The sequence below is a fragment of the Pinus tabuliformis genome, chromosome 5_2 (genome assembly GCF_031772625.1).
Source record: "Pinus tabuliformis cultivar Carrire ecotype Pingquan chromosome 5_2, CPIR1, whole genome shotgun sequence".
NCBI classification, from domain to species: domain Eukaryota; kingdom Viridiplantae; phylum Streptophyta; class Pinopsida; order Pinales; family Pinaceae; genus Pinus; species Pinus tabuliformis.
In genome coordinates this window covers 300,065,975-300,080,721 of record NC_142306.1, presented here as the reverse complement: position 1 = coordinate 300,080,721, position 14,747 = coordinate 300,065,975, and the positions used below count along the sequence as shown (strand labels likewise).

The 14,747-nt window shown below is 39.9% G+C and overlaps 1 protein-coding gene across 1 annotated transcript in view; it reads left to right on the top strand.

Annotated features, from left to right (window-relative positions):
* Positions 1–1,638: 1,638 nt before the first annotated feature.
* The window catches only part of LOC149158733 (ABC transporter C family member 14-like), a 414,770-nt gene continuing 401,661 nt past the window's right edge, over positions 1,639–14,747 (top strand). Inside the window, exons 1-4 of the mRNA XM_089434081.1 lie at positions 1,639–2,412; positions 2,842–2,909; positions 4,448–4,536; positions 4,638–6,727. Of these exons, the coding sequence (XP_089290207.1) occupies positions 4,530–4,536; positions 4,638–6,727 (2,097 nt within the window). The 5' untranslated portion in view covers positions 1,639–2,412; positions 2,842–2,909; positions 4,448–4,529. The remainder of the gene's footprint in view (positions 2,413–2,841; positions 2,910–4,447; positions 4,537–4,637; positions 6,728–14,747) is intronic.

Sequence of the window (14,747 nt, the reverse complement as noted above, 5' to 3'; positions counted from 1 at the left end):
TACTCATATAATAATATAGGTTAAATATATTAGAATATGATTATTATTATTTACATAATTATTAATAATCAACTTAATTGATGTTTAAAAAAAATTATTATGTATTTGATACAAACTTATTGATATCTTATTAACCATAGTTGTATATATGCTTCATATAAGCCTATAAACCTATGGTTGTAAATATAGTTGTGAGAATAACTTTGATTTTGCAACAGTTCCCTTTATTTTTTCAACTGTAAATGGTGACCCTCGTTTGCTCGATCCAACGGCGCAAACTGGTTCTCGTTGTCCATGTCTTCCTATTTGATTTAACTATGGAATTGCCGCTCTGCTGAAGGCCCATCTAGAGTTCCAGGATTGAAACAATCTCGATCCATCACCAAAGCCAGTGCTAAGGCAAGATTGATCAGCTATATACCTGAAGGCGCTATCGCCCAATCAGTTTGGCCCGGTTTTGAATCCCATTAAAGAACACACCAATATGAAACCTATTTCAACGCTTCTTCGTTGAAATCCAATGCGGAAATGGTGCCCACGGGCTTGCCGCGAATATACAAGAGCGACCTCTGGAGGTTTTCCCAGGCATCAGCCTCCATGGGATGTGAATCAGAAACCGGCGTCTCGATACCCTTCATTGCAGCTTGATTCAACGACATTAATTCACTGCAGTCCCTGCTCTTTGTGCTCTCCAGCGTCCTTATCGGCGGTGGGCAGGGTTCGTGAGAGAGAGCTTTCTCGTCCAGAGACAGACGTTCCAGGCTGATTGCTGCCCTGTTTCCTTGGGCGAGGTGGAAGCGGGAGCGGAGCTGAAGAAATTGGGGTCAGAGAATTCCATTCTTTTCCCTCTTCTTCCATCACCACCATCAATAGCCACCAACCATTTCATTTGAATTTTGAAAATTTACGGCGCAACTTCTTGAGTTTTAAATCTTGTGGCATTCAATGGATTTAGGTGGATCGTCTGCATTAACTACATGACAGGTGTTAATTCGGAATGGTGTAGCCTTTCCAGAGAAGGAAAGAGCTAACCAGCCATTCCCAGGGTATTTAATGCCCGGGGATATGCACGCCGGTTAACGCGATAACACCCGAAAGCCAAGTTTCGACATTAATATTTTGACTTTCGCGTGTTATTGGGCTAAGCTGCATGTGACTGGTTAGCTCTTTCCCTCCAGAAAACGCCCGCCCGAAAATAATGGGTTATATATGCACATACGAAGCCATGGGACCATAATTTTTTGCCCTCGGAGCATCTGGGAGTACAACCAGAGTTGTCCCGCAAACTCTTACAATGCATTAAATATCGTATAGGGCTGGAAATATTGGTTGCCCATACACTACACTATAACAAAAATGTATATCTCACCACAAGTCGGGATAAGCGAATTTTAATTTACGAATTCTGATATTGCGCCATAAAAAATTGACTGTCGGACGGTACATCCCATTATGTATATTGTTTCCAGTTGTTGGACCCATTAAAATAATTATATCAATATCATATATATCATTTAACATCGTGAGTCACAGGCATATTGTTGACGTATTTAACCTATGCACCTTCGAATTAGAATTTAGGTTACATATCATAACCCTCATGCTGGGTGCATATTTTTCCTTGAACGTTTTTTCTTGCACCTTTTTCCTTGAAAGCATCTTTGACCCATAGCCATGCATAAAGTCTGCAACTTATACTCACAGAATTCACTATTAAGTGGCACACCGGCGTAGTAATTCTGTGTGTCTTGGTGTATGTTTGCACACAGTAATTCGAATCTCCTCACCCAGATATCAGAGAATGCAGTGGTCTATAATGAGATTTTTTTGAATGTTTTTTTTGGGTTTTTTCAGTTAAAATTTGGCAGTAATTTATTGGAATTACAAGTTTGATAGTTAATTTCTGCACAATCAAACGTCGCAGGAGTTTTTTAGGGTGCTGAATCGGGAGCTGAATCCAAATATGCAGTTAAAAAACCATTTTAAATAATACAAATCAAGATTTAACCTCAATTTTTCCACCGGATTCCGTCAACGAAATCTCCAAAAAATCCCATTATAGACAACTCCATCAGAAAACTGGGTGCATATTTTTCCAAACTGGGTGCGTATTTTTCCTCGCACGTTTTTTCTTGCACGTCAAGCGATATGTACGCTGGGCCGTGCGACGTGATGCACCTTGTTTTTTCTTCAAAGCATCTTTGACCCATAGCCATGCATAAACTCTGCAACTTATACTCCAGAGAATTGACTATTAAATGGCACACCCGGCGTAGTAATTCTGTGTGTCTTGGTGTATGTTCACACAGTAATTTGAATCTCCTCACCCAGATATCAGAGAACTCGGCTTCTCTTAATTGCACGTAATCAGGGATTTACAGAGATAGAGCCAAGAAGCATGACGCGTAACTGGTGTGTTTCTTTCACCTGTGTGGAATGTAAAAATAATAAATTGTGTTTTTAAAATTTACAAATGGATTTAACATTTTGATTTTTTTTAGAATAATCAAAATTAAATGGTGAAGAATTCACAATTTCCTTAAAATTTTGAACAAATTTAACCCCAAAAGTTCCAAAAATTCAGTACACTACTGCAAGTTTCCTAAAGATCGATGCAATTTTCCTTTTTATTCACATGTGAATAACTAGAGAAAGCCATTTTTCCTGTGCGAAAGAAAGGGCTAAATTCACCTCTTTAATCGTCCCAAGTAAAAATCCATCACTGTCATCGTCAGTTACCGCTACGTATGTTCTCATTTTTTTTTTTCTCCACCATCATTGAACACCACGCGCCCTCACAAAATGTCGCCTTCCCTGACCTTTAATTTATTGGTAAAATAGGTACTACATTTGAGGGCCTGGAAGCTGGAACTAAAAGATTCGAGACCGGATTGATTCGAGCTTTCCAGGTAACTTCGTTTCGACTCCTCCCTCCCTTTGAGTAGACTAACGCTAAGCTTTAACTTGCTGCTTGTAATGGACAAAATGGAGGTGGAAGCTTGCTATTCATTTTCCCCTAGGTTTTCGACCTCGGAATTTGAAAACTAAAAACTCGACAATTCTCTAGGTTTGCTCGCCCAAGCACATAATTCAATGCTTCTACCATATTTAACGTCATTCGCTAAGTAATGGCACAACATTCACTGAAATTTGAAGTGACTAATGTTTGTTAAACATCTTAAAAGCTTTGGGCTTTTTACAAACTCCCAGGAAAATTAAACAGTACATACAGGTTACCCTGCAGGCTGTTAAGTTTGAGCTTAAAAGAGGCAGTGATTATAGATAGTCGTTTCAGTTGGGAACCTTGATCTTTGAACCTGTAAATGTAAGTCGACGACAAATATCAAACCCGTTCTTCAGTATTTAATTTAATTTTGCAAGCAGTTTTCATGACTGTATCTTTCTGAAGCCACAACTTTTCATTTGAATAAGGATATAGCTTGGCCAGGTTGCGAAGCTTTAATCTGAATCTTATAACTTTGTAATTGAAACTGCAAGTCCACACAAAAATCAAACCAGGTATTTGGTATTTACTTTAATTTTTACAAGCAGGTTTCCATGACGCATTTGGAATTAGATTTATGTAAAGCCACAATTTTGAAATTTAAAGATAATGGTTTTGTGGACAGTATAAAAAAAAAGCCATATCTCGTTCTATGCAAAATACAATTTTTCTCACAAGTAAAAGAAAAATTGATATCAAAACATGTCGATATAATTTTTAACATCATATTCCCTTTGTTTTGACCTGTGAGTTTTGTCGAAGTACATCTCTAACATTTTTTCAATGGTTCAAATATTTATTGTGCTGAATTTTCAATCTACAAGCCTAAACCTAAATTTGGCAAATATGTACTCTGGACTCTGCATATCAACTGTATTTCCTCTGCCACAAGATTCAGCCTGAGAGGAGACAAATGATCAGTAGGCCTGCTATGGGACATAGGACAAACTGTGTTATGGGACATGGGAAAAGCCATGCTGAGCAGTTCAAAACTTCAAACTTCCATTTATGTCTGGTCATGGATGTTTCAAGGCGATATGAAATATCATATATCATCCTTAAATTCTGATTGGAATAAAGACAATGTATGCTGCAAGTTTGGCCATAGCTTGATGTTGACAAATTTCTTTCCAGGACGGAAAATAGCAAATTTGGGTGCTGATCTCTGAATCATGTGTTTTTTCCAAGTATCAGTCGGTCTACTTGGTTGTCCTTCTTTTCTGTTATGTATTAGCAATATAAATAGTCCAATGTGTTTATCTGTAACATTTTTAAATTGCGTTTATTTTTGAGGTGTGTTATCGTTTTATACCTCTCTATATTTAGACAAAGGTTTCTTATTTTTTTCAATGGATAATTCTTCCTTATTATAGTTACGAACAAGAATTCCAGAGGTTTTACAGCTAACTTACATAAAATGAATGCCTTTATTGTTTTTCTCAGATAAATTCTGTATCAGACATGGTTTCTGACAAAGTTTAGCTCTACATTGTTGAAGCAGTGTGAATTTGACTATAAAACAAGAATGGATGGTAAGCAACTGACCATATTTTTGCTTGGTCAGATTTTTGTTATGCCTCTCGACTTTTATTAAGCTGCAACTTTAATTTTTTTGCTCTTGATTTGGATATAGAATTTTTGAGTCCGTTGAAGGATTCAATCACAACTACAAGGCTATCGTGGTTGGCTTTGAGCAGTCTGGAGATAAAAGCATGGTTTATGGCCTTCTTGCAATGGTTGCATATGGTTCTACTCTCACAACACATTGAAAAGTTGGTTTCTTCAGCTATACAGACTGCTTTTTCAGCTGCTTTTCTGGGGTTTGTAACACATGCAGTTACAGGCACCAATATCCGACGTCATAACCAAGTTGCAGAAGGTCAAAGGATTGTTGTAACCAAGGGGAATTTACTTATTGTTCAAATCATCACAATCATTTTAAGCATAACTCACTCCATGGCTACTATTGTTCATTGCTGGGTTGCTTATCATGACAGACAGCGTCATGCTAGTTTTCCTGATCTGGTGTATTTTTGTTCTCAAGCAATGACTTGGTCACTTTCACTTCTTCTTATCAGTCTTGAAAAGAGGTCTGCACCATCTTCACATCATTTTCTTTTGAGAGTCTGGTGGGTCTCTAGCTTCATCCTGTGGGTATATGAAATGCTTTCACGTGCTGTTTTGTTCGTGAGTGACAACTCCCATTCATTTCATAGCATATTTGATGATTGCATGTTGTTTGTGAATCTTCCACTAATCTCAACACTTTTGGTGATTGCTGTCAAAGGCTCTACAAAGGTAGCAGTGATAGAAAATTCTGATCTAATTTCTGAAAATCTGTTAACTGATAAAATACTCTTCCCCCAAAAACAGAACTCTGGAACCCTCACAAGTTATGCTAGTTCAGGATTTATAAACAGGTTGACTTTTTCCTGGCTGAATTATCTGCTGGCCACTGGGCAGAAGTGTGCCATTAATGTTCAGGATATACCTATGCTTAGACCTCAGGATAGAGCTGAAAACAGTTCTGCTCTGCTCCAATCGAAGTTGCAATCAAGGCGATGTTCTCTAGCATTCGCTATATTATGGGCCTTCTGGAAGCAATTTAGCCTCACTGCTATTTTGGCTTTTACAAAATTGTCTGTCATGTTTGTGGCCCCCCTTCTACTACAGAGCTTCATAGATGTAGCCACAAACAAAGAGACTCTGTGGTACAAAGGAATGGCACTTGCATTTGTATTGTTTCTAGCTAAGTTTTCTGAAGTGATTATAGATCACCAATACAATTTTTTTTGTGGAAAACTTAACTTGTTGGTGCAATCATCACTGATTTCTACTGTTTACCAAAAGGGTTTACGCCTTTCAAATTCTGCTCAGCAAAGCCATGGAATTGGGAAAATTGTGAACTATATGTCAGTTGATGTGGAGATAGTGAATCAAATGGTTGGACGTGTTCATGAACTTTGGTCAATGCCAATTCAGATATCCATTGCATTGCTTATTGTCTTTGGCGTGATTCGACTTGCTGCGCTGGCTGGCTTGGCTACTATGGTAATTGTGATGGTTATTTGTCTATTCCTAGCCTCTAAACAACAGAAATATATGACACAGGTACTATCTTCCAAAGATAACCGTATGAAGGTCACTAATGAAGCAATAAGCAACATGAAGATTATTAAGTTGCAGGCCTGGCATGAATGGTTTCATAGGAAAGTTGATGCTGCTCGTGGTAAAGAACGCATTTGGATAAGGGGGTTTATGTATTATGCTGCTATAACCATTTTTCTGCTGTGGTTATCACCGCTTGCAGTTTCTGTTATATCATTTGGCTCATGTGTACTGATGCATATAGAGCTTACTCCAGGCCGAGCTTTTACTGCAATTGCGACTTTTCGCATACTCCAAGAACCTCTGAGATCCCTTCCCAAAATAATCACTGCAGGAGCACAAGCTGTTGTTTCTCTTCGTCGACTTGAAAAATATCTCCACAGTGATGAGGTGAATTCTGAGGCTGTTGAGAAGCTTTCTGACGGAGCTGAATATACTTTGTCAATTATAGATGGGTCATTCAAGTGGTGTCCTGAAGATGAAGGGCTGATTCTTAATAATATAAATTTATATGTAAAACCTTCATCTTTCATAGCTGTTGTAGGGATGGTTGGCTCAGGCAAATCTGCACTTCTATCATGTATACTTGGAGAGATGGAAAAAGTCACTGGAACTGTAAGTAAAATCCATTGTTATGTGCATTCTTTTGCTACATTTTAGTTGAAATAGAGTGATCAATGCTGTTGAGTATCTCATCTTGGACTAGTTCAAATGTCATTATGTTATGGAGATCATGGATGTCAAAGCTCTTGAAGAAACAACCGTTAAGTTGTAGTTTAACACAATCTAACATGGTGACTAATTTCTTTTGCTAGAATATGGTTATGCTTATAGATCTGATTATTTGGAATTATGCAAGCAGAAAAGGTGTTATGCCAGTGAATGTAGAAACAAAGCAAACATTAATATTTGCAGATAAAACCCACATTGACAAATTTGGAAGCAAGTCTTTATTCTGTGAGTGTAGTGCATTGTATGATATTGGCTTCATATATTGCTTGCTATAAAAACAAAGTAGTCAAGCCACAAGGGATACCTTACTTTGCTCGACCCTTTCCACTAAGGTGTAATGCCCAAGGAGGTTCTTGATCCATTCCCACCAAGACCTGTGGCATTACTAGCCACTATTATGGCTGAACTCTTTAAGTGCAAGATGGTGAGGGGAAATAATTTCTCTAGAAAAAAATAACAAAATATCAAGCACAAAAAATATGTAGTTTTGAATCTTTTGATGCCTTTAAAGTGTGCCAAAATCTCCATGAGTGATCGTGTGTTATTTGATGGTTGCTCCATATGCTTTGTTCTCTATCTAGATGCTTTCTTTGTGTTCTAGCCCTGAATTGTTAGTCTTCCTAGATCTTAATCTTTAATCTTATTCTTGGAGCTTGCTTCAATTTTCATACATTCTCAATGCATTCTTCCAGTGTTCATGATGTAGGGGCATTTAAAAATCCCCGCTCAGATTCTAGGAGTTTTAATTTCGTGTTTTGAGAACCTCCTGAAATTGTAGTTGGTGCCTCTCCACATTGTGCTCAACCAAACCCAGAAATGAATCTGCCCCAAATGAACCACCTGGAAAACCCACAAAATGGTTCAAATTACCAACAAATGCTGGTTGGAAAGAGACACCTGTTTGATCCCTCTAGACTGCTCAGAAAATCCTGCCAAATTAATCTTGGCCTCTCCTCAACAAACCCAGAAAAACCCAGAAAGGGTTTGGTCTAATTTAGACCTTCGAATTTTGCCCCAATTTCCACTTACTCCTCCAATAGCAAGGAAATCGTACCACCTGAACTCACAACCCTAGAAAATTGATGACAAAGGCTAGCAAAAATTCCCTCTGGTAGCCTCCACAAATCCCAACTCTATCCATGCCCCAATTGAGCCTCTCCTCAACTCCCACATGTGGCCCAGAATTAGCTTCTGCGCAGGCCCACACAGGCCCTAGAAAGGTGATGCTGCCACAACAAAAACTCCACTGAATTGTGCCCAACCAACACTCCAATTCTTCAGCAATTTTGTAGCCCAGTTCTCTCCCTACAATCCCGACAAGATGCTGCCCCACAACTGTCTCCCCCAGCTAATGCGTATTCCTCTTCTGTGTCCAACCTGCTGAGAAAAACCCACAACTTTGCTTGAATAATCACTGGAACAACTCTGCAATATGAAGTGAATCTCCTCCTAGGGATGGCACTCGAAGTCCCCCGAAGGTAGGTTGAGATTTCCGCTTGGAGATCTCATGTGTTGAACAACACTCCGTTGACCCAGCTAAACAACTTGACCAAATAATGGTTTAGATGATAAATGAGCAAAAAGTCCCCAAAATGAGGCCCTCCACCTCTATATATATTGTTGCCCCCTTCTTCCTCCATTTGGGCCCCACAAGTCGAGTTCCCTTTTCTCTCTCTTCCCATAGTTCAAACTCTCTTAAGTGTGAAAATCTGGATGCCCAAATTCCTACTGCAGCGACTAATTACGTTTCTCCTATTTGTTAATCACTGAACCAAATTATTTATTTTTTCCTACAGTAAACACTGAAACAAATACACTGCAGCCTTCACCATTTAAACAAGAAACTGAACAAGAAAGAAATACACAACACATCTACACAGTTATTTTTGGACAAATGTCCCCGAAAAAACCCAATGCGGGAAAATTGGTGTAGCAGTTCTGAGGGTTTTATTATTATGCAGTGGTAATTTCTGAATACAATCTCTAGATGCCTTCCCGACAATCCAGTTACAGAGAATATCATTGACAGAGAGATAAGTGAGGTTACCTCACACTATCATTGGAAATCCTTGTTGATCCAGCCACTAAATGAACTGCCCCTGGGTGCCTCTGCGTTAGCCCAACATCACCCCTTCAATTGATTGATTTGCTGCCCAGGAACTTCAATTTGCACCTCCTGGTCTCACACCCCGACTTCCGGCTTCTGCAATCGATTCCTTCAACAAATTTTTAGATTCCCTCTTGGCTTCTGCACTGCCTCTGCGTGGCTCTACGTTGCCTATGCTGGATCTCTCTCTCTCTTCTCTGTTGAGTATTCTTCGATCGGGAAAGATTTCCCTTCGGATATTGTCACTGTCCCTCACTGCAAAAGATCACTATTGAAAATCTCTTCGACAGCTGCTCTACTTCAGAAAATCGAACCTCTGATCTCCTTTGTGTGTGTTCTCCAAGTGCTCCTCAAGCCTCTTCTTATATCTTTCTGTTGGAAAACCAACAACCCAAATTAACTTCTAATCAATGGATTAGATCATTTTGGCTTGATCCTCATATGCTTCTAGAAGTTACACCTACAATTTAGATTAATACCCATTAATTATTTTAATTTCCTAAGTTTAGACTTAGGGTCCCTTTAAAAATAATTAATTATTTTAATAAAAATTTCTCTAGGTGGAATTTCCCAAAACAATTTCTAGGTATTAGAGAATACATGTGTCTAAGCCTCCCTGCAAATTTTGAGACTTAGAGCACATTCGATGCTACCAGAAATCAACACTCCCTCCTAGCGAAGAATGTGCTCTAGCAATGCACCTTGCTGAAGAATCACTCTGTTATACATTTCCTTTTGCGCTACTGATGTTTGACATCCTGTCCACCAACTACTGCGCAAATGTTGCATCTGTATTGCTGCTGACCCCGCCACTGTCAACACTGCATCCGTACTGCAACTCCCTCTCAATTCTGCATCTGTGTTGTTGCTGGCTCTGCCATTGCCAATACTGCATCTACGTTGCAACCTTCTCCAATCGTTGCTGCTACCGCATCAACAACGAAAAAGCATCCCAAATCACTGAATTGGTGTTCAGTATGATGCATCTCGTTGCTAGAATTTTGACTGCTACTAGTCTCTGTGCTGACCTTCTGAAGTCTCTACATTGCTGCTGACTCTTCTTTGTGCCATCTGCACTGCTACCAACTCTAGCTCTGCGCTGCTCAGTGATCCGAGTTGACTCAACTCCCGGATTTAACCAAGGTCTTTTACTTTCGTGATGTGATTAGAATTGCAATTAAAATAGCATAAAGGAACATAAATGCATGCTGTAAAGAAGAAGGAACATGACAATCATCAGCAACATAAAATAACAAGACATTGATAACAAAGTTCGTCCACAAGGGACTACATCTCTGGGCCTCGGTGTCAAGATGGTGTAGGCTGCTGCATTAAGTGTTGTCAATAGTGATGATGTACATAGGTGGTGACGTCGTTATAATACAAGGAAAATGCCCTCACGCAGGAGTGGCTCCAAGGGATGTTCTGCTACAGGAACTCTCAGTCAAAAAGGACTCCTATCAGTATGACATAAACTCATGCATGATGATAATGAGCATCTTGCCAACATGGCATAAAAGGGATCTCAATGCAAACATACATGGTGACACATGAGTATCCCATCAACATAACGACAAAGGGATCTTAAACAAAACATGATGAATCATGACAACAAGTACATCCCACAGATGATTCCATGTCACATCAAGTAGAAATCATGAAACAAGTAAGAAAACAAGATCCCACATCAAACATCAAACAGGGATATATGCAGCACAATGCATCTCATAGCAAAAGAAGTACATGAACACACTGCATATACCTCACATCGTGAGGCCATCTGAAGAAAAGGATGTCAAACTGCTGAAGCTGGCCGTACCATCAATTTCGCGGCGTCGAATCTCATGGAAGGACTGCTCGCACGTTGAATGCTGACACTTGCACTCCACTTTGAAAAGTGGCCGAAAAATGAAATGATCAAATGGGAAATCTGAATGCAACATCAGATTTGTGGTGTCGAATAGTGCAAAATCGACTGCCAAATTTCTGAATTATGAGAAAGTGAAAATCTGGGGCTTAAAGAATCTTTTAGATTCCCCCTAGATTCCTTAAAGATTCCTCACTCCGGGTCATCTGAAGATCTGCTTCTCAGATCAGGAAACTGACTGTGCCATTAGGTTCGTGTCGCTGAGAGGTGTAAGATCTACATAAAATTTGTCCAATTTGGACACTGCAAAAATTTCACCCTCCTGAGAATTTCGCCTAATCATGGTTCCGCCTGCCTCTTCTCTGGCCTCATGGTTCCACTTGCAATAAATTAATTAAAAAAACCCATCTTGGAAATCGTGCCCAAGGTCTGCTGGGCACACTGTGTGAATGAGGGGTTTTAATATATTTCGTGGGCAGACTTATCAAAAAAGTCGTTTTGGTGGATTGGTTAGAAATTACGAATTTGGTGGAGGAGGTCGAGTGGTCAAACCCCGACTCCTCCATTTTAAAACATTTCTCGTTTTAAAAAAAAACCTCAAATGTTTTGATTTGGGGGGTCGGGTTTGCATTGGGCAGCCCGCCCCATAATCCTCCACAACAATTAATTTTTGGGCACGGTACATTAGTGTTTAGCCGGCGTATTAAAAGGGTGGTTGGTGGTCCATTGAATACGACGGAGGTTTGTTTGGAGTGTGGGTTGGGCCGCCCGTGGAGCGGGCTGGCCACGTGGCTGGGCGGGTTCGATTCCTGCCGGCCCAAAGTTTTTTATGGCACGTGTTGTGGTGATGGGGTGCCACTCCGTATTACTATTTGATATGGGTAACGGGAGTTGGTTGGAGGGCTCGGCGGGGTAATGGCCGCCGAGCCACATTTAAATTGTTATGCGGTGATTGGGGGAGGGCCGGCGGGGTCATGGCCCATCGACCCATAAAAAATTGATTTTTTTGTAATATAGTTTGGGGTGGCGGGGGTGGTGGCCCGCCACCTCATTTATATTTTTTTGATTTTTTTATTAAAATAGAACACATTTTTCGAATTTGTCTAATACAGGGGATATTAGACAAATTAACGATCCAACAAATTCGCCCTGCTTTCGGGAGCTAGGTTTCATGCCCTGGGGTCGGTCAAATTGTAGGACACTTAAACCTGGCCCCCAACGCAGCGTTGACCAAAATTTTGACTGGCTCGTTCTCCCTCATACGAGCTCAGATTGACGAATTGCTCACACCGTTGTGATGAGAACGACAAGGTCTATGCTCTTGTCCTAGTTCGAAAGCATTCTGATCACTTTGATTTTTGAGCTTCCATAAGCCCTCTTTGTCTTGTGTGTGTCTCTGGAGCCACCTGGATCAATCCTCCCCACTGAGGAGCTTTTGGTCCTCCAAAAGCATGAAAAATAATCTGCAACTTCTCTGTACCTTGTCTGCATCACAAGTGTCCTGAAAAGGTTTCGCTTCCATCTTCTTCACCTTTGTTCTTCGAAGCCTTAAGCGATGAGCCGACACCTGCAACCTCTGCAACCTGTAGTACATCGTTTTTGCAAATTACATGCTTGACTTACATGAATAACTAATGACACACTCATCCCATACTTTCCACGAGTTTATAACACATACTCAGCGGTCAAGTTTACATCAAGATGGACACAATACCCTAGCTATGAAAACAAGGCCAACATATCAATGTTGCTTCAACAAGTGATGGAAAGCTCATCATCACTGCAACACATGATTTGGAAAAATAAGGCCAACACAAGTGATGGAAACACAACATCATCTCCACAATTTAACATGCAACCAATGTTGCACGAAGCGGGAGCGAAGCGGAAGCGCGGAAGCGTCATTTTCCAAAAATCTAGGGAGCGAAGCGTCCGCGGAAGCGTCTGCTATATATATATATTTTTTTATATTTTTTTGCATTTATACTCAAAACAAACATCCCAAATACCAAATTAATTGTAGAAGACATGAAAACATGCATATTTTTGCATAAATCAAGATAGATATGGCATCCATGATTCCATTGTAGTTACTAGTATGTACAACAATCATCTATATTCTAGCTATTACAAACATACATCAAATTTTGAAGCATATTATAAAACATAAAACATTTAAGCATATTATAAAACATAAAACATAGAGCATATTATGATTTATCTAGCAAGTGAGCAACTGTCAACATTTGTCATGTCCAAAATTCAAATAATAATGTTTACAAAATATGTCACTTGGTCACCGCCAAGCCAAAAAGGTTCAAAATTCAAATTCACAAGTCTACAAGTCTAATGAGTAATCTATGACAAAAAGAAGTAGATTGTGAATATATCTACTAATCTCTCCTCCTTCCACCACGAATAGAACGTGATGGCGGGCCTCCACGTGGTGGCAATGAAGAAGATGGTCCCTGTGTAAGTCGTGGCACTGGAACTGATGAAGAAGAACCTCCTCTAGTAGAAACCAAGGGACCAGATGGGGGTGGGGGTGGTGGCATATCAACACCCGTGTCATCATCCTAGAATCGCTCAAAAAATTCATGCAAACAAAAAACACTAGTTAACAAAAAAATTAAAAACATGAATTCTTTATAAGGGAAAATTGGAAAATTCATACCACAATGGACATACCTGGATAAGAGAATCCTCTAATTGCTCTAGTCGCAACACTCCATCCTCCAAATTGGGCTCCTCTGGATTCTTGTCCCAAGTCAACAAGTCTTTATTAGACTTTGCATCTTCACAGTAATGGGACAACAATCGCAAGTTGTAATGAACATAAACCAAGCTCTCTGCCCGGTCTAAATTCAACCTGTTCCTTTTAACACTGTGGATGAAAGAATAAGAGCTCCAACACCTCTCTGCAGAAGAAGTGTTTACCACCTGTGATAGCACCCGCAATGCCAAACTCTGTAGAAGTGGAGTAGGCCCTCCATGCATGTTCCACCACTCAAGAGCAGAAAAATTCTCTCGATCTTGAATTGCATGCATGCTCGAAAATGGACCAGTGCTGCTCGTATAGTTGCTCACGTGTCTCCGTACCAATGCAGCCTCCTCCTCATCAGGGATTAATCTACTCAATGCAGCCATATATTTTTCGTGAACCTCTTTATCTTGGTGTGGTCTTCTCCTGACTCCCCCCCCAGGTGCTGGTTTTGAAAGCCATGATGGATGATAGTATTTAGGTGTCAAAACATATGCTAATGCATGCAATGGAACATTTAGGCTATCCCATCGTTTTACCACCTCTTCACGAATATATTTGTACAAGGTGGTATCTCTAGGCTCAACAATGTCTTTAATCTGCCCCAACATGCTATCCATTTGCTCATACACCTCCCCAATTACTGGTCGATCTGAATCTGCAAACTTGATCATGTAATAAATTGGTTTGGTGAATTGCAAAACATATTTAACCTGTGACCAAAAGTAACTGTCAAGAACAATGTCCTTGACTTCATTAGCACCATCTGTGTCATTGTTAATTTCATCCCATGTTTCAGCACACACCAGATTAGTTAAAGCTTGTCTCACCCTCACTAGCCGCCTAAAGGTGAGGTAATAACTAGCAAATCTTGTCTTTGCAATTTTAAGCAATTGCAACTTGGAGTAAGTGCCATAGAAGTAGTTTACCCTTGTATGCCCTGTGATGAATTTAATGAGCTGCTTCCCTTTCCTGTAAACCTCAGCAATCCACCCACAATCTTTGTGTTTCACAATATCATGCATCAAAAGGTTCAATGTGTGAACCAGGCACCCAGACCAAAAGATGTGTGGATGAGTACGCTCAATAATTTTTCCTGCTAACTTACAATTTGCTGCATTATCTGTGATCACTTGAATCACATTATTCGGACCAACATCTTTGATTG